At 36.4% G+C, this 25,466-nt stretch overlaps 1 protein-coding gene across 1 annotated transcript in view; it reads left to right on the top strand.

Moving 5' to 3' along the window:
* Positions 1 to 25,466, top strand: part of ZCWPW2 (zinc finger CW-type and PWWP domain containing 2) — a 172,734-nt gene that overhangs the window by 108,323 nt on the left and 38,945 nt on the right. The window contains exons 4-5 of the mRNA XM_063115455.1: positions 8,660 to 8,774; positions 12,804 to 12,850. Of these exons, the coding sequence (XP_062971525.1) occupies positions 8,660 to 8,774; positions 12,804 to 12,850 (162 nt within the window). The remainder of the gene's footprint in view (positions 1 to 8,659; positions 8,775 to 12,803; positions 12,851 to 25,466) is intronic.

Here is a 25,466-nt window from a genome sequence, read left to right on the forward strand (position 1 = left end):
TTAACCTGCTTGTTTTCCTACCCTCACGCCCAATGTTGCAGGGAGTACTCAGGAGTTTTGGTAATTTCCAGTATTTCAAGCTAAGTAATGGAATTACACTGTAAAGATTTGACTCTTAAATTTCCTTATTCTTTTTTTTCTGCTTAATTTCTCCTCTAGCATTCATTGCGATCTCATATTATCTCTCAGTCTGATGTAAAGAATCTCACACTAAACAGAGCTAGACATTTTATATTTTTGTCAACTTTACTGGTTCACATTTTTCAGTGACATAGAGAGTGGGAGACTTAAGTTGTTTTGATATTAAAATTCTGCCGAGTTAGAGTAAGCAAAATTACTATTTATGTCTAAAAATAAACAATAAGCAACAAGTTTATAATATTCTAAAATATTTGCTTGAAGTATTCAATAATTTGAATAAGCTTTCTAAGTAATCCAAAGTTGATTATATGAACCTCTGTTAAAGATGACAGGTGAGAGGGAAGGCAGATATTTTTAGGAAGCCAAGAAGACGAAAGCTGTAGCTTCTGTGGTGCACATCAGTGTAATGTGACTATCTTCTAGTTTGCATCAAAGGAACAGGAATGTTCTAACTGTCTAGATTACTAGTTGCTGTTGCAGAAATCCAATTTAAGGAAGACAAGATATCCTTGTGATTAACTTTCTGCTGAATTGCTGTAAGTGAAAACAATCTGCCCAACAGGAAAAGAGTGATAGCTTTGACACAATATTAAATAGAACGATGCATCAGTGCAATACAAGGTTAGAGTCAGTGAGCTACACTGTAACTCTGAATGCATAAATAGCAGCAATTGGCATAAATCTCCAGGCAGAGCATTTATAATAGGTAGTTTGGGTCCTCAAACATTTAGTGGAGATGCATTCCAAAGTGTAATCATTTTGTATCTCTTTAGATCATGAAATCTATGACTTATAGCCCCATGTTTCTAAAGGCATATTATGTAAGAAATAATTTAAAGTTATGGTCAATATTTGAAGTCATTTCAATGAATTTATGAAGCTCAATAAAACAGTTTCTAAGTACTTACAATTCCAGTTTTCCATAGTTCTTAATATATGCTCCACATTGTGTCTAAAAGATAAATCTTCTAAAGATTGTAAGTACTTATGTTTGCAGTTAAGTTTAATATTAATGTAAGCAAAATTTGAATTGATACTTTTAGATTATGGATGTTGTCATTGTACCTGAAGGGTTGTACCTGAAGGGTTATGTCCTCCAAATAGGTCATATTAAGAAACATTTGATTGTTACTTTAGTTTTAAAATTAGTATTATTTTTTACATAACATTAGTGCTTGCAAGTAGGCGTATCTTTTTTCAAGACAAAAATGCTCCTAATGTCATAGGATAAAGCAATGACTCAGGAAGTACTTTACAGATCTGAATTCTATACAAAAAATGAAGTTCTATATTATTTTAGAAGTACTATTACCATAAAACCAGATAGTCATCATGTTTGTAAGTTTTTCTTTTATCTTTGTAGGGATAATACATAATTCTAGATTAAAATGTAGCAGCCTTTCATTATCATCTCCTTTCCTTTACCCATGCCACCTAGGACAAAATATGTCTATTTATAGTACTCAATAAATATTTAATGAACTGCTGTTATTTAAGACTCTTCTAGGCTTGGAAGTGAACAAAACAGACAAAATTCAATGCCTTTATGAATCTTAAATTAGTGGAATAAGACACATAGTGGGGAAAGTAAAAGATGGCCCTAAAATGACTGAGATCAAATTTTTTAAAATGCAAAGCAACAGAAGACATGAATTTCTGCCAGATTGCAGATTTCTTTCCATTGGCCTTACTGGGTTGACAAACACATATGTATTCTTTTCCTTGAATTTGCCACTCCGTATTAGTATGCAGTGACAGTACAAACCTTACTCAGTGCGTCAAAAGTTACTGAGAAGGGACATTCAACTTCCTCCTCAAACCCTAGGAAGTGAAAAAATACTAAGGCCTTCAGCTGGACAATAACACCTGACTGAAACAAGAAAACATATGACAGTGATGTATAAACTTTCAATTTTGGACATAGTTAGGAATTTTCTCAGACATAGGGCATTATCTTTCCCTGTCTAGCTGTCTGTTTAGTCTCAAACTTCATACTTGCTCCAAACATTTACATGCTTATTCAACTATCAAGGATCATCTTATTTATACTCATAAGTTTACACAAATTTTTAGACTAAATATCTTTCTTCTTTTTCTGTGATGAGTACTTCTTTTTCCCTCCACCCCGAATTTAACAAAACTGAGAAAACTCAAGTTGCCAAATTAATATAGACATAATAAAGGATGTAATATACTCTCTATGGATCAGAGGATTTAAGGAAATTTGAAGATCAGGGTGCCCACCCCCTCCTATACTGTCATCTAACTAAAGTCACTGGTCTTAATCCTTGACTTTGTAAGCTTTTAGCTCCTTAAAAGTTTACTGAAGAGCTGCCTTGAAAAGTTTCTTCTTAAGAAAGCATTGTATTTTAGAACTTGTCTGTGTTTTGTTTTGGGATGGCAAATAAGCTAATATGAAAGTTCTAAAATTATTAGATATACCCAGGTTTTAGTGAAAGATATGTGTCTTTAGGACTTCAAGCTGAGGACAAAAGTGATTATTTTTACATTGCAAAATGAGGTACAAGAGTATGTATGCAGGACTTACAAAGGAGGTGCCAAAACTGGCCTGATTTCCTTAACTCAATATACGTAAGGATATTGATTTTGAATATATAGAAATTTCTTAGAGGAAATGTTGTTATGTTGTGGTATTTTCCCTATACCTTCCTTCTTCCTCCCATCTTGGGAAAAGGAAGGATAGTCATTTTCCTTTACATCATGTGTAGTGCAGAGGTTTTTTGATGCATGTACCCTGGTGCTTGAGCGACATAGCATACTAGTGTCCAGCTTCCTCCTGAAGAATTTACAGGGTTAAGGTTTCTGGTTATTGCAACTGAAGAAAGATGGTGGCACTGGGTATGGCTAGCATTCCCACAGTTTTCGGAGACAATGATACAAACAATATGGGAAAAGAGTCGGGGGTCATTTTAAAAGGGTCTCCACTCAAGAGGTCTTCCTGTCCACATTGCAACCTAAGCAGAATGTTGCAGAAAATGATAATTGGATATGGGTTGAAAGCAAACAGCTAAAAAAAGGTTATTACCCCTGTCAAGGGAGCTGCAGTAAGATGTTCCTAGTTGAGAGACAGGGTTCTCTAAAAAATCCACAACATACCCACTATAAAAACACTTCAAGCTCAGAAAGCACCCAATCCCAGATTGCCATAATAGTAGACAAATAAAAACATTTTCCGTCATTTCTCTTCTGTTTCCCTTTCAACCCCAGAGGAGCCAGAAGATGTGGGGAGAGAAGGAGAAGCATGAAGAGGACAAGTGTGCCCCTAGCTGGTGGAGCACAGGAGCTCTGACTGAAAATGGAGTTGAGAATTTTGTCTCTTACATATGAGTAGACAAAATTAGTTTTTTAATATTGGAGGACAAAAAGTAACTGGAGAACATTTTATTATTTGAGTGTTAGCAGAAAAGTCACAGGACCTGCTGCAGATTTTAGCCAAGGGTTAAGAAACATCTAGATTCCAGTTGAAAAAGTGAATTTGAATGGCAGTTACTTTCTGTTTAATCTTGAGTCATATTTTGACTAGTATTTGGCTTTGAACAAATCTTTGTTAAATCTGAACTTAATTATGTATTTGACTTCTGGCTAGAAAGGTAAACATAAATGTTTCAGACTTTCAAAAGACATATGTGTTTGTTTTATTTAAAAAAGTATATTTAGCCTCAGTTTGGGCTTATTAGCAAACAGCATTGTTTTCTTTCCTAACTTTGCTTCCAAAATGCAAACTTTCAAGTTGAACATTTAGCTCATTAAATACTTTAGTATTTTAAAATTGAACTTAATCACAATATTACTGTAATTCATTCAAGCATTATTTTCATTCATCCTTCACAAAGTTTGTCCTAGTGTTCCATATATTGAATGAATCTATTATGTTTGGTGAGATACTGCATCTTTGTTTCTCTCCTGTCAATCCAGAAGCCTTTCATTGGCAGATTCCAATTGAAAGATTCTGACGGTATCTCAAAGAGCTAAGATTACAAACCGACTTTTTTGGGAGTAGCCTCTGCACAATAACTCAGTTAAATAAATGTGAATCACTTCAACATGTTTAAAAAGTACATGAACTCATTTGGCTGAATATTTTAATTGAGGAGAAACTGGTTGTTCGGGTGGGAAAATTTGGATTTTTTTAAGTATATAAGATTACTATTATTATTTAATATTGTCTTCATCTAATTGTCTAATATAATTAGCTAAAGAAGAAGCAATAGTACACATACAGGAAAGGAAGAAGCAAAATCACATTATTAGTATGTTGTTGTATACCTGGAAAAGCCATGGAACCAGATGAAAAAGCTTATAAACAATAGAAAATCTACTAAAAAACAATAAGAAAACTTATTCATATGTCAGGTTATGAAATTACTATACAGAAGTAACTAGTTTGTAAATATGAAAGGATTACAATTCTCATTTGTAATAGCAACAAAGCATACCTAATACAATAGAGTGAGCCTAAAGAAGCAATATACAAGATATATATGAATAAATCTTTAATGTGCCACTAAGAGATAGAAAACAAAACCTGAGAAAATGGAGAGATGTAATCCTTTTCTTGGTTTGGAAGATTTAATATGGAAGTTGTCAATTCTCCCTAAATTAATTTTAATGCTATCTCAATAAAAAACCAGGACTTTTAACAAAACAAATTAATTCTAAAATTTATAATAAAATTGAATAAGAAAGAGGGAGTTAGTCCTATAAAATGTAAAAGGCATAATAAAGCTCCAATAGCAGTAGCTATTATTTCATAATAGCTTCCAAAATTTAAAATATACATACGTTAAATTTGGTAATTCAATGTCTAGGAACTTATCCTGCAATATACGCTCACATGGGCAAAATAGCACATGGACAATTTTTTTTTTATTGCAGCATTGTTTAAAATTTCATAATATTAGAAACAACCTAAATATCCATCACTATGGCATTTGTCAAATAATGGTACAGGGACTGGCCAGTTAGCTCAGTTGGTTACAGTGCAGTGTTACAAAAACATGGTCGAGAGTTTGGATCCCTGTACCAGGCAGCTGCCAATAATAATAATAATAATAATGGTGCATACACATCACATATGTGGGTATACATGCATCTATTTACTCATTCCTTTGATTGTTTCATCCAGTTTTGTGGCTTTAAATAGTGTGTGTGTGGGGGGGTGATGTGATTCCTAAATTTTATCTGTAGTTAAGTTCTCTCTCCTGAATTTTCTCATCCAACTGCTACTCAACATGTCCATGTGGATTTCATTTTGAGATACCCCATGCTCAGCATGTCTGAATTCTTGATCTTCCCCCAAATCTCACTTTCTTTGATGCTGGCCCCATCTCAGTAGATAGCAAATTCCGTTTTACTCATTCACTTCAGAAGTCCTAGAGTCATCTCCCTTTCTCTCACAATTTTTAGTTGATCAGGAAATTCTTTTTGCTCTGTCATCATACTATATCCACAGTCCTAACATTTTTCACCACAGTGGTGCACACCACCATTATTTCTTGTCTGGATTATTGCAATAATCTCTTAACCAGTTGTCCTGCTTCCACACTTGCCTCTTGTCAAAGCAACCAGAATGATTGTTTTGAAACATTAAATCAAATGTTGTTCCTCTGCTCAGAACTCTGCATTGGCTTCCATTTCACTCAGAGTAATAGACCAAGACCCTGTAATGGCTTGCGAGGACCTCCATGATCTGGTCCTTGTTAATTTTTATGACATCATTCCTTATTTTTCTCTCTCTTCATCATTCAGACTCAGCCACCCTGGATTCTTTGATGCTTCTTGAATACACCTATATTTTCCTACCTTAGAGGATTTTTTCTCTGCTTGGAGTGTTTTTTTCTTGGATATGTAATGGCTAACTCCCTGACTTCCTTCAGGTCTTTGCTCAGATGTCTCCCTTTCAATGAGAGTTAGCCTGACCACTCACTCTACTGCCCACCCCTCAGCACCTGTGATCACCCTTACCTTGCCTTACCTTTTCTTTGTTGCATAGTACTTATCACCTCTTATATACTGTAGGTTTTACTTATTTGTTATACTTGTCATAAATTATCTGTTCTCACAGGCTATAATGCAAGCTTTGTCTATTTTTTAGTGATAGATCCTGAGGGTCTAGAAGATGTTGACTCAATCAATAAATTAACCCATCTGCAAGAAAATTGAAAAACTCAAATATATACTAGTATAACTATTCATAGCCTTCTGTAAACATATATATTTATATAAATTATTGATGGAGTTTGGATGTGTTGTCCCCTCCAAAACTCATGTGGAAATTTGATCTCCAATGTGGCAGTGTTGGAAACTGATTGAGTCATGGGGGCAGATCCCTCATGAATGGATTAATGCTCTCCCTGGGGGAGGGGGGATTAATGAGTGAGTTCTCGCTCTATATTAGTTCCCGCAAGAGTTCATTGCTTAAAAAGACCCTGGCACCTCCTCTCTGTCTCTCTCTTGCTTCCTCTCTCTTGCTTCCTCTTGCCATGTGATCCGCTTATACCTGCCGGCTGCCTGCCACTTTCCGCCATGAGTAGAAGCAGTCTGAGGCCCATGCCAGATGCAGCTGTCCCAGAATCGTAAGCCTAATAAACCTCTCTTCTTTATAAGTTACTCAGTCTCAGGTAATTCTGTTATAGCAACACAAAACGGACTAATACAATTATGTAAATGCTTGTAAACACATACAGTTTATCTGGAAGACTATTTTTAAAAACTGGTAATAATGGTTGCCTTTGTGAAAAACAATACCTGGGATGGGAAGGAAGGTACCTTCTATACTGTTAGAATTTGCACTTATCACTTTGTCAATTTTTAAAAAGCTAGTTTTAAAATATAATGCATAGTTGAGCCTAATTCTGGAATTTAAAGTTCTTTATAAAATAAGTCTTAGTTTTTAGAGTTACTTAGATGTTAATTTGTATTACCACTAGGTGGCACATACCTACTGATAAGTTCTTAAAGACTTCCAGACACAACATTTTAAACAAAGCTTTCAGTTCTAAGTAACCAAAGTTTATTTTAGCTGTATCACACTAATTTTTCTCAGGAAATTTCCTTAAATATTTTCTTGTGCTATTCCCTTATACTATTCCTTATAGGGAATAGTATAGCAACTGTTTAGTGCTATATAAGCTTTTAGGTGATCTTTCACTATTTCTTAACATCAGGATAACATTTGAATTTGCAGAAAAGTCTTAAGTCTACAAAGCTAGCTTAGTCTTAAAATAACTTAAAATTTCTAAGGTTTATTGAACTGTATCCGCCTATATTTTCATCTTTTTTCCTATGATAGAACTTACTACATGAAATTTATAGATTCTGTGTACAAAAGTAGTTTTTTGTTTGACTATATTGTTTCACTGCTTTTATACCAAATTAATCTGTGCCCAGGACCAAATGCAATTTAACAAACCACTTTCTAAATGCTTATAATAATATACAACGAGGTGTTAGGCAAATGGCTACTGTGGAAGAAACCTAGACAAAATATTATTTATTGCCTCTGTCTTCATGGACTTTTCTTTTTATGGGCAATGACAGTCATGAGCACAAATAACTTTAATACAAATCAAAATGTAGTAAATCATTAAATGACAGTATTAAGCATAATGGGAACAAATGTAGTAAATCATTAAGTGACAGTATTATGTATTAATTTGGGGCCTCTAAGAATATGATGGCATTTGAGAAAAGCTTTAAATATACAGTTTTATTCTAATTTATTGAATATGAGTGTTATATAGATTTACATGTCTGTGTAAAGGGTGAATTATCTTATACATCTGAGATAAAGATATGATCTTTATATTAAGGTGGTAAATATGAGTTAATAGAATAAATATCCATATTCTTTTTGATGGTAACATTTCCAAAAAGAAAATGGTAGCATGCATTTTATAAATTGTAACATTTAAAAACATTATAAAAACTTTTTTGGCAAGTTTTAAATAACATTGGAAAAAATATTAGACTAAACAATTTTATACTCATTTTTAACTCAGAGATTTTTTAATTCTATTTTTCTTTTTTTTTAAAAATGAACATATCATTATCTGCCATTACTCCAAAACTAGGTGCAAATGGAATTAATTTTCTTAGATAAGAATCCTGCTTTTCAGTTTCTACCTCTTTAGTTTCATTGCTATGTCACTTAAAAGGGAATCAATGTTATTTTAATAAAATGTATTAATTTTGATTACTTCATTACATTGGGGGCCTTAACTTTTTGTAACTTTCTAAGTGTGAGATGAATCATATTATAATATTATCTTAGTGAACCAAGCATTTGACCCTTTTGGCTTCCAACTTGTAAAATTCCCATAACCTTGCTAAATTCTAAAATAATAATAAAATAATAATCAGATACCAAAGTCTAAGAAATATATTGTACAATGCTCCAAATTAGATTTAGTCCCAGATCAATAGTTAAATCAAGGGGATTTTAAAAAAAAATCATATATTTAAAAATAAATCTTATTCTTTTTCTGTATTTATATAGCCAGGGAAATGTAAGAATAAAAAGAAGTGGTATAAAAGTGCACTACAAGAAGCATACCTACTCTATGGATATTCTCACGAACAAAGACTGGAAATGTGCTGCCTATCAAAACAGGGTATATACATTTTTTTCTTTACCACTCCAAAATAAGGATTTACTCAAATGTATGTTTTCTAAAATATGTTTGCACATTTAAAAGTCTGTCTCTTTCTCCTCATAGAAAAATAGTATATCTTTGTTCATTGGAAAGGTTTGAATTAATAATAATAAATTGTATTAATTAATAGCATGTATTTTGTCCTTTGAAACTATTTAAGGCAGCGATATAGATAAGCTTCAATTCATTTTTAATTAGGTGAAAAAATATGATAATATTTCATTCAATTCATTTTCAAAGAAGTTCTCTTGAATTGTAAATATTATAATTTACAGACAGCTTTTTTAATGAATTTGTCTAAAAGATTATAATATGTAGGATATTATTAACTCTAAAAAGGATATGATTGTCACATAAAAAGAATAATTTTTAATAAACTTAAATATGTTTTAAATTTTTCTGGTTAGTGATTATAGTAATTTTTATAAGGCCCTTCTGTCTTTATTACCTTAAGTCCTAAAACATTATTCTATGGGAAGATCTGCCCTTTGCTACTGATTGAATTTTAAAATAACACTGATTTTTTTTCTCCATTGGAAAAATATATGTATTTCCAAAAGACTTATATGTGAAAACATTTTATTGAGAAAACATTTAAATATTAATTCAGCCACCTAAGTTAAGGTTTTAAAGCACATAGGTAGATTTGAAAAGAGTGGAAAAAGAATGACAAACACACTACTCTGGTTTACTCTGAGACCAGAGAGAAGAGACATTTATTACCACAAATATGGTTTTATTCCTTGGATTGAATATGTAATGCCTGTAATGCCTTTGTTTATTAGCAATAAAGTTTGGACCCACTCTATTGTCACAAATACAATTTTATGCCTCGCACAGATTATATATATACAATTTAATCACAACAGGATTTGAATCATTTAATTTTTTTAAGCATTAATACTTTTAAATAATAGTCATTGAGTTTTTAAAGTTATATTCCATCTATTTCCCACTAGCAGTAGACTTGCTCTCTCAGTAAGGTTGGAATTATGTCTTTGCTACTGCTGTGTGTACCAGGCTATTGGTGTCTGGGTCCTTTGACATTCTTGCCTGACAAGAGACTTTGGAGAGGGGTTATTTCTGATTGGCTTTGCAGCAACAGCTCATTTTCTTGCTCAAAGTCTGATGATTTCTACATGTAGAATTTGAGGTAATTGAGCCTAATTGTTGAGAGCCATGTGCCTAAATACTTTCATTTTTTCCCTGAAGTAGCCAAACTGGAGGGGCATGAACAGACTTCCAGGAGTTCAATCTTTGTTGTAACAGGCTTACTAGCTTCATATTCACTATTCACTATCTCCAAAATTGTCAATTTAATCTTTGTGTCTGCTTAGCATTCAGTGTGGATTCTGGTACCATATTCAGCTTCTTACTGTATTCAAAAGTAATTTTGAGAGATAATTAGCTATTATTCAGGTATTTCACAAAAGGTAAGTAGCTTAGCAGCAACACATTTGTTTCATCCCAGCAACTTCGAGGATTTCTTTACCTAACAATTTATTCTTCAACCCGGGAATAATTACTACTAATATTTAGCCTATATTCTTCCTACACTGCAGAAATTGGTCACTGTTATGTTTGATGCAACTTTCATGGTTGAAATATGCAGGGTCATTAAATGATATTTAAATATAGACCCAATCAGACTGTAACAAATTTCAAAGTCCTGACCACATGATTTAGTTGTGCTGTTTTTGTTGTATTAACTATTACTTCAACTAAGTAATTCTTCTGCTGGTGCTAGGAAGCTTTTTATTTTATATTTTAAAAACATACTCTCAGCTGTCTCATTTAAAGAACTACAACTGACAAAGTTTTTTAGAGGTCATGAGTGGACAAGCTCTAAAAAATTATTTAAAAAAGAGAAACCATCAGAATTACATTGAAATTTTTCCTTGGCGTTTGAAAATCAGCATGGTTGATACTCCCCTGAATATTCTCCTGTTATTGGGAGATGGTTCTATAGCTTTGGAACATAAAAATTTCCTTGAACAACAGTTTGGATATTTCTGTTCCCAATTCATCTCCATATTAGAAAATTTACATAAGAATGAAATATATGGTGAGGAGAAACATAACAAATATTCATTCTATTTTTATTAACTCTATATACCATCAGGGTCTATTGGATCCAATTTTAGTATTTCAGTTTCTTTTTTGTTCCATTTTAACTGTTTGTGAGGATTGATATTTAATCATGATGATTATTCTTATTAGAGGTCTTCAAAAGAACAAAGGGAAAAATTCACTTTTTCTTTTTTTTTTTAGATAAAACAAAACTTATTCTATCTTGTAATTACCATAAGGTAATTACACTGGGCCTTTTTTTGAATCTAAAATACATTATGAGATTTTAATAATCTTATTTTTTCCTATATCTTGAAACATTTTGCTGTTTCATTGTTACTCATCAATTATATATAACTGTGTTAAAAAGACTAAAATAATTATTTAGATTGAAGAATGGTGGAATCACCTAAAAAGATGATACAATAGTGAAATATATCATCACTAAACAATTTTTCATAGTATTCCAAAGGTTAAGATTACACACACACACTCACACACACACCCCATAATGTCTTTATTAGTTAAAATGGTACTGAACATTTGTTGATTTATTATCTGTCAGACATTGTTTTAGGAGGTCTATTTACATAGATTATATTATTTAGATCTCACAATATGCCAGTGAAGTAATAATTATTGTTCCTGATTTGTTAATAAAGAAACTGAGTGTCTGAGAGCATATACATTATTTTATATCTTACACTATTTAGTATAGTAGCTTATACCAAGTAAATGCTTAATATATTTTAATAAATTTTGTTTGGGTAAAATGTATATTTCAAATTCATGTTAAGACTTTGGATAAAATACATGTACACTTATTAATTTAAACAATATTGAACACCTACTGCATATAAAATGTCGTCCCTGCCTTTGAGGAATAATAGTCTAGTCTTGCAGAGTGCTTAGATATATGCAGAAGTAACCATACTACAAGGAAGAAATTTCTATGGCCTTAGATTACTATGCATTTGCAAAAGAAGTGGGGATTTTTTTCTAGTTGGAGGAATCATCTGTAATGGTGGATGGCCTAGTCCATTCATCAGTGGGGAGAAAGTATGTTCCAAAAGGAGGAATCATCTCCACCATGCAGCTGGATATAGGAAAGAGGACAGTTTACATGTGACCAGGCAGTTGTAGATATGAATATAATAACCTGCTCCTCTGGGTTTCTATTTTTCATGCCAAAAACTTTTACCAATATATACATATACACATACATACTTTTGCACATATCGAAATAGTATTCTGGAACAATATGCCATCAACTATTTGATTACTAATTATTCTGGTTTTAAGAGTGATAGAATGAGAAAAGGTAATTATAGTCCTTATTCTTGCTGAGTCTTTCTCTGAGGCACTGTTGGCTGTTTAGTGGTCCCGAATGGAGGCAGCAGACATCCTGAAAAGATTAGAAGCTTGTAATCAGATGGGTCTGGCCCAGCTGCATGACCTCAAGCAGGGTATTTAATTTAGCTTAGCCTCAACTTTCTCAGCTGTAAAATGAGAATATACTGCATACCTTGCAAGGTTATCATGAGGATTAAACAAGATGTTGTCTGTGAAAAGTCCTTATCCCATGTCAGGCATGTAGTATATATGCTAGTGGAGGTAGCTGAGATTTAATTCTAGATCTTATATACTCCAGAGCACATAAGGTGACCAGAACCTATACTAGATATATTAGATGCTAATTTGAAGACATTCAACCAACCAATCAAATTTAAGGGAGGAGGTTTGTCAAATAATAATTGAATCCCTGATATTATCTATCACTTTTGGATTACTCAACTCTGGGAAGCTGAGTTGTATTTTTTATCATGAGAAAGTAGAAAATTCTAGTTATGTAACTGTATTTATTTGAACAGAAGCATAGGCGATTTTTTGAAGCAGCCATATTTTATTATCTTACAGATAAATCCAAAGCAGATGACAAAGTTGCTGTGGTGGCTAAGAAAAGAGTAAGCTCATGTTTTATTATATAAAACACTTAAACTTCAAATTCCATATGATTAATACTGTTTTAAAAGAACATTAAATTATTTAAAAGCAAAATCATATATAACCTATTTTTTCTTCTAAACGTTAGTTGAGTATATGTTTCCTTTCTTAGATTGACACTACAAAATTATTATTTATATTTAGTTATATTAGTGTTCTACAATTATCAGAAGTTAGAACAATTGAAAATTTTAAGTGGACAAGTAAAGAATTGTTTTTATTTAAATTATATTCCACATAATACACTTATATACTAAAATATTTTATTTCCTTACATACTATGTTACTGTAACATATACAATCTCGTGGAAAATTTAAATAAAGTTCACAGCTTAATATGGATTCTCCCTTAAACTTAAGTAGAGAAAAACATCAGTCATTTGAATGACTATTCTGAGCCTAGAATCTTTTTAATGAAAAGTAAAGTCAATGGCATTTTTAAAGAATTAAAAGAATTTAACACATTATTCTGAATATTTTAGGCAGGGGGTGTTTACTTACTATCAAAGATATGATTGGAAAAAAGAAAAAGAGGAAACCTGCTTAAATATAATGAAGACTATTTATTAAAATCTAACAGCAAATATTGTTCTCAATGTTGAAACACTAAAATCACTTCAATTAAAATAAAAATTTAGAAAAAAAAAAAAAGATATGATTGGGATAGGATGAACCTTGGCATTTTCTTCAACTAATAAGGATCTTACAGGACACCATTAAAAAAGACAAAGTGTTGATATTTAAAACAAATTCTTTGGACATATAATATTTTAGTATGAAAAGAAAACAAATTGTGATGAAAGGGAAAGCCTATGGTCAGATTTCCTGTGTTGAGTGATGGGATTGGGGCAGGGCCCAGGTAAGGTGAATGAGGAATAGAAAAGAATGTCTGTAGATGGTTAGGCAATGAGATGAGCATCATTTTTGTAATCTGAATATGAACATCTTATGAATCTGATTTTAAAAATCAGAATTGGTTTTGTCCTTTTGCCTTTTGGCTTGTAAATGGAACATGGACTTTTTACTGGCTAAATAACGATGCTCCTTTGCACGGAGGAATTTAACATCATAGAAGACAAGGTTGCTATTTATAAAAGAAAGGAATTAGGACATTTGTGTACATCTGGAGATTTGGAAAGGAATATGAGAGATAGTGTAGAACTGTTAATGTGGATGGAATTATTTCCATCTCTGCTAAGGGATATTTAGAACCAAAAATTATAAATATAATAATAGCTAACATTTCTATATATTGCTTTATTTTTATCGATCATTCTCAGTGAAGGCAGTACTGTTCCCAGGACAGTGCCAAAGTCCATGGACCAGAGCTGGTCTGTAAACTATATCTTATTGTTCTCAATGAGATGAGTAAGAAAGAGTAATTGTTTACAAATTTGTGTGGTAATTCAAGAGAAAAATTATTGTCTGTTGAATCTAATAATAATAAAATAAACAAGAAGATAAAAGAAACAAGATACCACCAAAGGAATATGGTAATTCTGAAGTACCAGATTCTATAGAGCAGGAAACCCTTGAGATATCTGAGAAGGAATTCTGAGCACTGATTTTAAGAAAACTCAAAGAGGTAAGAGAAGAATCAATTAGAGAACACAATGAAACCAAAAAAAGTATCCAGGATATGAAGGAGGAAATTTACAAAGAGGTTGATACTTTAAAAAAGAATGTAACAGAACTCCTAGAAATGAAGGATTCACTCGATGAAATAAAAAAACAGAGCAGAAAGCTTGAGTGGTAGGCTAGAGCAAGCAGGAGAAGAATTTCAGACCTTGAGGAGATCTTTTTGAAATAACCCAAGCAGACCAAAAGAAGGAAAAAAGAATTTTTAAAAAATGAAGAAAATTTAAGAGAGCTAGCAGACAACCTCATGTGCACAAACATCTGAATCATGGGTATTCCAGAAGAGGAGGAGAAAGGAATAGGCATTGAAAACCCATTCAAGGAAGTAATAACAGAAAACTTCCCAGGTATAGTGAGAGATGCAGACCTTCAGATCCAGGAAGTCCAAAGATCCCCAAACAGATGCAATACAAAAAGATCTTCTCCAAGAAACATTATAGTCAAACTGGCAAAACTCAAAGGTAAAGAGAGTATTCTAAAAGCAACAAGAGAAAAGCATCAAGTAACTTATAAGGGAGCCTCCATCAGACTCACAGCAGACTTGTCAACTGAAATCTTACAGGCCAGAAGAAAATGGGATGATATATTCAAAATACTAAAAGAAAAATATTGTCAACCAAGAATTCTATACCCCACCAAGGTTATCCTTCAGAAACAAGGGAGAAATAGTGTATTTCCCAGACAAACAAAAATTATGGGAGTTCACTACCTCACTACCAGGCCTGCAAGAAATTCTCAAAGGAGTCCTGCATCCAGAATCTGAAAAATGATAATCACTATCACAGATTTATAAGAGCAAAGCCTGCCATTAAAACCAAAATGCTAATGAGAAAGAGAAAGAACGTAAATCATGTCACTTCAAAAATCCAACTAATGTTGAAGATGAAAAATAAAAGGGGAAGAAAGAAACAAATGACATTTTAACATCTAAACAAAAAGTAATATAATGTTAGGAGTAAAGCCATACTTATCAGTAACAACCCTAAATGTAAATGGATTAAATTCCCCATACAAAAGATACAGATTGACTGATTGGATTAAGAAGCTAAGCCCAACTATATGCTGTCTTCAGGAGACGCACCTCACCTATAAACACACATAAAGACTAAAAGTGAAGGGATGGAAACATACCATGCAAATAGAAATCAAAAACCAGCAGGAGTAGCTATTCTTATATTGGATAAAATAGACTTCAAACCAAAATCCATAAAAAGAGACAAAGAAGGCCATTATATAATAATAAAGGGATCTACACAGTTAGAAGACACAACAGTCATAAATATGTATGCACCCAATACTGGAGCACCCAGATATGTAGAGGAAACATTCTTAGACCTAAAAAAAAGAAATAGATGCTAACACAGTAATAGTGGGTGACCTGAAGACCCTTCTCTCAGCATTGGACAGATCTTCCTGGCAACAGATCAACAAAGAAACACAGGATTTAAACTATATGTTAGATCAATTGGACCTGGCGGACATCTGCAGAGCACTTCACCCAACCGTTAGAGTATACACATTCTTCTCCTCAGCACATAGAACATTCTCCAGGATAGACCATATGTTGGTCACAAAATGATGGAGTTTGGATGTATTGTTCCCTCCAAAACTCATGTGGAAATTTGATCTCCAATGTGGCAGTGTTGGAAACTGATTGAGTCATGGGGGTGGATCCCTCATGAATGGATTAATGCTCTCCCTGGGGGAGGGGGGATTAATGAATGAGTTGTCACTCTATTAGTTCTGTGAGAGCTCATTGCTTAAAAGGACCCTGGCACCTTCTCTCTCTCTCTCTCTCTCTCTTGCTTCCTCTCTCTTGCTTCCTGTCGCCATGTGATCTGCTTGTACCCGCTGGCTGCCTGCCACTTTCCACCATGAGTAGAAGCAGTCTGAAGCCCATACCGGATGCAACTGTCCCAGAATTGTAAGCCAAATAAACCTCTTTCCCTTATAAATTACCCGGTCTCAGGTAATTCTGTTATAGCAACACAAAACAGACTAAAACAGAAAATTGGTACCAAGGAGTGTGGTGTTGCTATACAGATACTTGAAAATGTGGATACAGCTTTGGAACTGGGTAATGGTCAAAGGTTGGAGGAGTTTGGAGGATTTAGAAGAAGAGAAAAAGACAAGGGAACGTTTGGAATGTCTTAGAGACTTATGTGGTGGTGAGCAGAATGCTGATAGAAACGTGGACAGTAAAGGCCATGCAGATGATGAGGTCTCAGATAGAAATGAGGAACTTATTGGGAATTGGACAAAAGATAACCCTTGCTACACCATAGCAAGGAACCTGGCTGCACTGTGTCCATGCCTTTGGACTTTGTGGAAGTTGGAACTTAAGAGTTGTGAACCAGAGCATTTGGCTGAAGAAATTTCCAAGCAGCAAAGCATTGAGGACACTGCATGGCTACTTCTAACAGCCTACTCTGAGTTATGGCAGCAAAAGCATGATGTAAAGCCAGAATTTAAAATGGAAGCAGAGCATAAAGATTTGGAAACTTTGCAGCCTGGCCATGCGGTAAAGAAGCGGAGAGCCAGAGAACAATGCAAGGGTGAAGCAGATAAACTGGTTGCCAAAGACATTATCTTGGTGGTGAGGCAGCCAGATGCTAATAGTGGAGAAAATGAGAGGAAAGCCCTGCAGGCATTTGAGAAGTCTGGAAGGGTGCTCCACCCATCCCAGACCCTGAGGCCTAGAAGGTCTGAGTTATCCTGGAGGACAGACCTAGGGTGCAGCTGCCCTTGGGATCCTGCTCCCTGCATCTCAGCTGCTCCAGCTGGAGCAGCCCCAAGTGTGGTTTGTGCAGCAGCCCTGGAGAGCAGAGGCCCGAAACCTCAGTGGCATCCACATTGTGTTAAGTCTGCAGGCCGGCAGGACTTGAGAGCACTGGAGGCATGGCAGCCTCCACCCAGATTCCAGAGGATGGATGGAAAAGCCTGGGGGCTGAGGCAGAGACCTGCCATGAGGGCAGAGCCACCGCAGAGGCCATCTACTAGAGCAACGCTGAGCAGGAAAGTGGGGTCAGAGCCTGCACAGAGAGCACCCAACAGGGAAATGTCTAGTAGAGTCAATGCAGCAGGGCTGCTGCTAGGACCCCAGAACTTCAGGGCCACTGGTAACATGCAACACAGTCCTGGAAAAGCCACAGGCACCAGCATGGCCCACTGGGCTGTGCCTGGAAGAGCAGTGGGAACAAGGCTGCCTGATGCTTTGGGGGCCCAGATGCCCAATTGTGCCCAGGATGCAGGACTTGGAGTCAAAGAACATTATTTTGGAGCTTTAAAACATAGTGTCTGCCCTGCTGGGTTTTGGACTTGTTTGGAACCTGTTTTTCTTTCTTCTGGCCTATTCCTCCCTTTTGGAATGGGAATGTATACCCAATGCCTGTTCCACCATTGTATCTTGGCAGTAGAAAAATTTGGTTTTGACTTTTACAGGTTCAAAGCTGGAAGGACTTTTGCTTTTGGTCTCAGAGGAGACTCTGGACTTTGGACTTTTAAGTTGGTTCTGGAACAAGCTAAGACTTTTGGGACTGTTGGGACAGAATGATTGTATTTTGTATGTGAGAGTGACATGAGTTTTGGGGGGCCAGGGGCGGAATGTTGGAGTTTGGATGTGTTGTCGACTCCAAAACTCATGTGGAAATTTGATCTCCGGGCTGGCCCATGGCTCACTCGGGAGAGTGTGGTGCTGATAATACCAAGGCCACGGGTTCAGATCCCATATAGGGATGGCCGGTTAGCTCACTGAGTGAGCATGGTGCTGACACCACCAAGTCAAGGGTTAAGATCCCCTTACTGGTCATCTTTTAAAAAAAAAAAGAAAGAAAGAAATTTGATCTCCAATGTGGCAGTGTTGGAAACTGATTGAGTCATGGGGCCAGATCCCTCATGAATGGATTAATGCTCTTCCTGGGGGAGAGGGGCTTAATGAGTGAATTGTCACTCTATTAGTTCTGTGAGAGCTCATTGCTTAAAAAGACCCTGGCACCTTCTCTCTCTCTCTCTTGCTTCCTCTCTTTTGCTTCCTGTTGCCTGTGATCTGCTTGTACCCGCTGGCTGCCTGCCATTTTCTGCCATGGGTAGAAACAGTCTGAAGCCCATGCCAGATGCAGCTGTCCCAGAATTGTAAGCCAAATAAACTTCTTTTCCTTATAAATTACCCAGTCTCAGGTAATTCTGTTATAGCAACACAAAACGGACTAAAACACAAAACAAGTCTCAGGAAATTTTAAAAATTTGAAATCATTCATAGTATCTTTTCTGACCATAATGGACTAAAACTAGAAATGAATAACAAGCAAAATTCTGGAAACTACTCAAGTGCATGGAAACTAAACAATAGACTCCTGAATGGCCTATAAGTCCAAGAAGAAATTAAACAGGCAATAAAAAAATTTCTTGAAACTAACAAAAATAAAGATACATCATACCAAAACCTATGGGATACTGCAAAAGCAGTACTAAGAAGGAAGTTTATTGCAATAAATGCTTACATCAAAAGAATGGAAAAACTTCAACTAAATGACCTAACACTACACTTCAAAGAACCAGAAAAACAACAACAATCCATTCCTAAAAGTAATAGATGGAAAGAAATAATTAAGATCAGGGCAGAATTAAATGAAATGGAGACCCCAAAAAACAATAGAAAAGATCAATGAAACAAAAAGTTGGTTTTTGAGAGGATAAATAAGATAGACAAACCATTAGCTAGGTTAACAACAACAAGGAAAAAAGTACAGAAGACCCAAATAACAAAAATTGGAAATTATAAGGGAGACATGACAACTGATACCACAGAAATATGAAGAATCATTAGAGATTATTATAAACAACTGTATGCCAACAAATATATATAACTTGGAGGAAATGGATAAATTTCTGGACACATACAAATTACCAAAACTGAAACAAGAAGAAATAGACAACCTAAAGAGACAAATAACAAGTAAAGAGACTGAAGCAGTAATCAGCAATCTTCCAACTAAGTAAAGCCCAGGACTAGATGGCTCTACAGCTGAATTCTATCAAACCTTTAAAGAAGAATTAACACCACTTCTCTTCAAACTTTTCCAAAAAATTGAAACAGAAGCTAGTCTCCACACTCATTCTACCAGGCCAGCATCATCCTATTACCAAAACCAGATAAAGATATAATTAAAAAAAAAAGAAAATTACAGGCCAATATCCTTGAGGAATATAGATACAGAAATCCTCAACAAAATATTAGCAACCAAAATACAACACATCAAAAGAATTAAACACCATGATCGAGTGGGATTCATCCCAGGGGTGCAAGGATGTTTCAACTTATGCAAGTCAATAAATGTGATACACCACATCAATAAAACCAAGGACCAAAACCATATGATTACCTCAATAGATGCATAAAAAACATTCAACAAAATTCAACATACCTTGGAGTTTCAAGATGGCGGCGGCTGCGGCGGCTGGCGCGGAGTAGCTGAGGTGGAAAAGGTGGCCACTGGGCCTCAGGCAGCCGGGAAACTTGTGGACCTTCCTCTGGCCATCTCTTAAGGGAGGACTGCTGCTGCTGGCCGGTCGTGGGGGCTCAACGCCACTTTGCCCCCGGCAGGAGAGGCTGCCTCATTTACAGGCAACAGCTTTGAAGTGTGGAGCAGGAAAAGAACTGATTCTTAGCTGCAAAAGTGAGTCTTGAAACAGGGAACACGGCGCCAGGGCTGCTGTGGATGCAGCCAGGATCCCGGAGGCTGGGGCCGCACTGAAGGCGGCCAGCTGCCCTATCCAGGATTCGAGGTTTCAGGCCGGCATTAAAGAAGATTCCTGGGAGCGCCCGAGCGGCGCCGCGACTGAACAGCCCGAGGCGGCAGCGCCGAGAACACGGAAGGCAACAAACCAGAGACAGAGCGAGCGCCCGACCTGGCACAGCACTGTGAGTGATCCCTGGCACAGCTCTGTTCGGGGGATGGATGCCCACGCGGCTCCCCGCCTGCACCACCAGGCCACTCACTGCCCCGGTGCTGCCTCCATTTTCCCAGGTGCGGGCAGCTCCGCCCTGCTCGGCCATCACTGAGCCCATTTGCTTGGCCTGGCGCGGGGCTTTCCGGACCCTGCGGGCCGACCTCCTCTCCCACTCCCTCCACGGTTCTCTGGCAGGGCTGGGGGTGTGGGGCGTCCCGACCAGTTTTGGGAGGGCTAGGAAGTACGGGCGGGCCGACTGTCACTCCACCACACCCTGGACTCCGGCCCCGGTAAACTTCCTGTTACTGGGAGGCAGATACCATCTCTGCGACCACCAGTTTGGAAAAAAGCCTAACGAATTTCTGGTTGGGAATAGTGTGGTAGGAGAGTTCCCAGGTCCGCTTGAACCTGCCGGAGAGCAGGCTGCAGGCGGGCACTAGACTCGGTTTATACCGGGGGGATACAAAGGTGAACAAGACCCGAGAAAGATCTACACAGTGCTACAAAGGCACCCAGAGAGACCGGTCGTCTGTGCCTAGCAGAAACCTGGTAGACTTCCTGGGCGAGGCGGTGCTGAGCAGGGTCTTGAAGGCCCAGCTGATAGACGAGGGGTGCAGAAGACACGCCCCAACCCAGCACAGTGTGCACAGAGGGGGGAGACGTGCGGCCAGGGAGGCGGAGACTCGACAGAAACCACACACCTGGTGGGGTCGCCACTGCACGATCTAACAGCCTGGGCCAGAGCACACGGAAGGGGAGAAGTCCTGTACAGAAAGTGAAAGCTCAACAGAGATCACACACCCTGTGGTACGTGATCCACCAGCCCAGCAGAGTACAAGCTGACCAGAAAGGTGGATCCCCGGAGAAGCCCAAGACCCGAGGCGACCACACACACAAGACACTAGAGGCCAACTGAGCAGTCACGGCGGGAGCCATACCAAATTGGCAACCACAGCAACATCCTAGTTAGTCATTAGTCTTAAACCGGTGGACTGTGAAACCCCCTGCCACAATGAATAAACACCAAAAAAAAGACACCAGAAATACAAAAAATCAAGAAAGTACACCACCAAAAGTTAATAAATCTCATACTCTAGATCCTATAGAACAAGAAGCCCTTGAAATAACTGACAAGGACTTTCGAGTGATAATTCTAAGGAAACTGAATGAGATACAAGAAAACTCAGCTAGACATCATGATGAAATGAGGAAAAGTATACAGGATCTGAAAGAGGAAATATACAAGGAAATCAATGTCCTGAAAAAAAATGTAGCAGAACTTGCTGAACTGAAGAAGTTATTCAGCGAAATAAAAAACACAACGGAGAGTTTAACCAGCAGGCTTGTCGAAGTTGAAGAGAGAACCTCTGAACTTGAAGATGGGCTGTTTGAAATAACACAAGCAGACAAAAAGAAAGAAAAAAGAATCAAGGACATGGAAGAAAATCTGAGAGAGATATCAGACAACCTCAAGCGCTCAAATATCCGAGTCATGGGTATTCCAGAAGGGGAGGAAAATGGAGATTCCATTGAAAACATATTCAACAAAATAGTGGCAGAAAACTTCCCAGGTATAGGAAAAATCACAGATCTTCAGATCCAGGAAGCTCAACGATCTCCAAACGTATTCAACCCAAAAAGGCCTTCTCCAAGACATGTCATAGTCAAATTGGCAAAACTCAGAGACAAAGAGAGAATCTTAAAAGCTGCAAGAGAGAAGCGTCAAATCACCTATAAGGGAGCCCCAATCAGGTTAACATCAGACTTTTCATCACAAACCCTAAAAGCTAGAAAGGAATGGGATGATATTTTCAAAATACTAAAAGACAAAGATTGCCAGCCAAGAATACTCTACCCTGCAAGGCTATCCTTCCGAAATGAGGGGCAAATAGTATATTTCTCAGACAAACAAAAACTGCGGGAGTTCACTACCACAAGACCACCCTTACAAGAAATCCTCAAGGGAGTACTGGGTTTGGTTCCTGAAAAATAACTACCACTGCCATAAAAACCTAAGAAAAATCTAAACCCGCTAGTACAATAAAAATGGCATTCATGAAGAGAAAACAAGCTAACAAAAACACTATCTACAACCTAAGGAACCAACAAACAAAGAAACCAAACAGTAAATCAGAAAGCAAGGAACAAAAGACACCTAAGACAACCAAACAACCAATAAAATGCTAAGAATAAATCAACACCTTTCAATAACAACTCTTAATGTTAAAGGCTTAAATTCCCCAATTAAAAGACACAGACTGGCTGACTGGATCAAAAAGCAGGACCCAACTATATGCTGCCTACAAGAGACCCACCTCACCCATAAAGATTCACACAGACTAAGAGTGAAAGGATGGAAAAAGATTTACTATGCAAACAGAAAAGAAAAACGAGCTGGAGTGGCTATTCTTATATCTGACAAAATAGACTTTAAACTAAAAACCATAAAAAGAGACAATGAGGGACACTACTTAATGATAAAAGGTCTGATCCATCAAGAAGACATAACAATCATAAATATGTATGCACCCAATGTTGGAGCAGCCAGATTTATAAAACAAACTCTATTAGACCTAAAGAAGGAAATAGACACTAATACCATAATAGCAGGGGACCTGAACACTCCACTGTCAATATTAGACAGATCATCTAGGCAAAGAATCAGTAGAGAAACACAAGATCTAAACAATACTCTAGACCAATTGGAATTGGCAGATATCTACAGAACATTCCACCCAACAACCTCAGAATATTCATTCTTCTCATCAGCACATGGATCATTCTCCAGGATAGATCACATATTAGGTCACAAATCAAGTCTCAATAAATTCAAAAAAATTGGAATTATCCCATGTATCTTCTCAGACCACAATGGATTAAAACTAGAAATTAATAACAAACGAAACTCTGGAAACTATACAAACACATGGAAATTAAACAGCATTCTACTTAACGACATATGGGTCCAAGAAGAAATCAAGCAGGAAATCAAAAAGTTTATTGAAACTAATGAAAACAATGATACATCATACCAAAACCTGTGGGATACTGCAAAAGCAGTATTGAGGGGAAAATTTATTGCATTAAATGCTCACTTCAGAAGAATGGAAAGATGGCAAGTGAACAACCTAACACTTCACCTTAAAGAACTAGAAAAACAAGAACAATGCAATCCTAAAGTTAGCAGACGGAAAGAAATCATTAAGATCAGAGCAGAACTGAATGAAATTGAAAACCAAAAAACAATTCAAAAGATCAACGAATCAAAAAGTTGGTTTTTTGAAAAGATAAATAAAATTGACAAACCATTAGCATGGCTAACAAAAACAAGAAGAGAGAAGACTCAAATAACAAAAATTAGAAATGAAAAAGGCGATATTACAACTGATTCATCTGAAATACAAGGAATCATTCGAGACTACTATAAACAACTATACGCCAACAAATTTGAAAATCTGGAGGAAATGGATAAATTTCTGGACACACACAAGCTCCCAAAACTGAACCGTGAAGACGTAGAAAATTTGAACAGACCAATAACAATAAAGGAGATTGAAGCTGTTATCAGAAGGCTCCCAACAAAGAAAAGCCCAGGACCAGATGGATTCACAGCAGAATTTTACCAAACATTCAAAGAGGAATTGACACCGATTCTTTACAAACTATTCCAAAAGATTGAAACGGACGCAAATCTCCCAAACTCATTCTATGAAGCAAACATCATCCTGATACCAAAACCAGGTAAAGATATAACCAAAAAAGAAAACTACAGGCCGATATCCTTGATGAATATAGATGCAAAAATCCTCACTAAAATACTAGCAAACAGAATACAGCAACACATACGAAAAATTATTCATTACGATCAAGTGGGATTCATCCCAGGGATGCAAGGTTGGTTCAACATACGCAAATCAATAAATGTGATACACCATATTAATAAACTCAAACACAAGGACCATATGATCATCTCTATAGATGCTGAAAAAGCATTTGATAAAGTTCAGCACTCATTCATGACAAAGACCCTCTATAAGTTAGGTATAGAGGGAAAGTATCTCAACATAATTAAAGCCATATATGCCAAACCCACTGCCAATATCATCCTGAATGGGGAAAAGCTGAAAGCTTTTCCTTTAAGAACAGGCACTAGACAAGGATGCCCACTCTCACCACTCCTATTCAACATAGTGTTGGAAGTACTAGCCAGAGCAATCAGAGAAGAGAAGGAAATAAAGGGCATCCAGATTGGAAAAGATGAAGTCAAACTGTCCCTGTTTGCAGATGACATGATCCTATATATCGAACAGCCTAAAACCTCTACAAAAAAACTGTTGGAATTGATAAATGATTTCAGCACAGTAGCAGGATACAAAATCAACACTCAAAAATCAGTAGCATTTCTTTTCTCCAATAGTGAACATGCAGAACGAGAAATCAAGAAAGCCTGCCCATTTACAATAGCCACCAAAAAAATAAAATACTTAGGAATTGAGTTAACCAAGGAGGTGAAAAATCTCTATAATGAGAACTACAAACCACTGCTGAGAGAAATTAGAGAGGATACAAGAAGATGGAAAGATATTCCATGCTCTTGGATTGGAAGAATCAACATAGTGAAAATGTCCATACTACCCAAAGTGATATACAAATTCAATGCAATCCCCATCAAAATTCCAAAGACATTTTTCTCAGAAATGGAAAAAACTATTCAGACATTTATATGGAACAATAAAAGACCACGCATAGCCAAAGCAATGCTCAGCAAAAAAAATAAAGCTGGAGGCATAACACTACCTGACTTTAAGCTATACTACAAAGCTATAATAACCAAAACAGTATGGTACTGGCATGAAAACAGACACACTGACCAATGGAATAGAATAGAGAATCCAGAAATCAACCCTCACACTTACTGCCATCTGATCTTTGACAAAGGCACCAAGCCTATTCACTGGGGAAGGGACTGCCTCTTCAGCAAGTGGTGCT

The sequence above is a fragment of the Cynocephalus volans genome, chromosome 11 (genome assembly GCF_027409185.1).
Source record: "Cynocephalus volans isolate mCynVol1 chromosome 11, mCynVol1.pri, whole genome shotgun sequence".
In the NCBI taxonomy this organism is placed as follows: domain Eukaryota; kingdom Metazoa; phylum Chordata; class Mammalia; order Dermoptera; family Cynocephalidae; genus Cynocephalus; species Cynocephalus volans.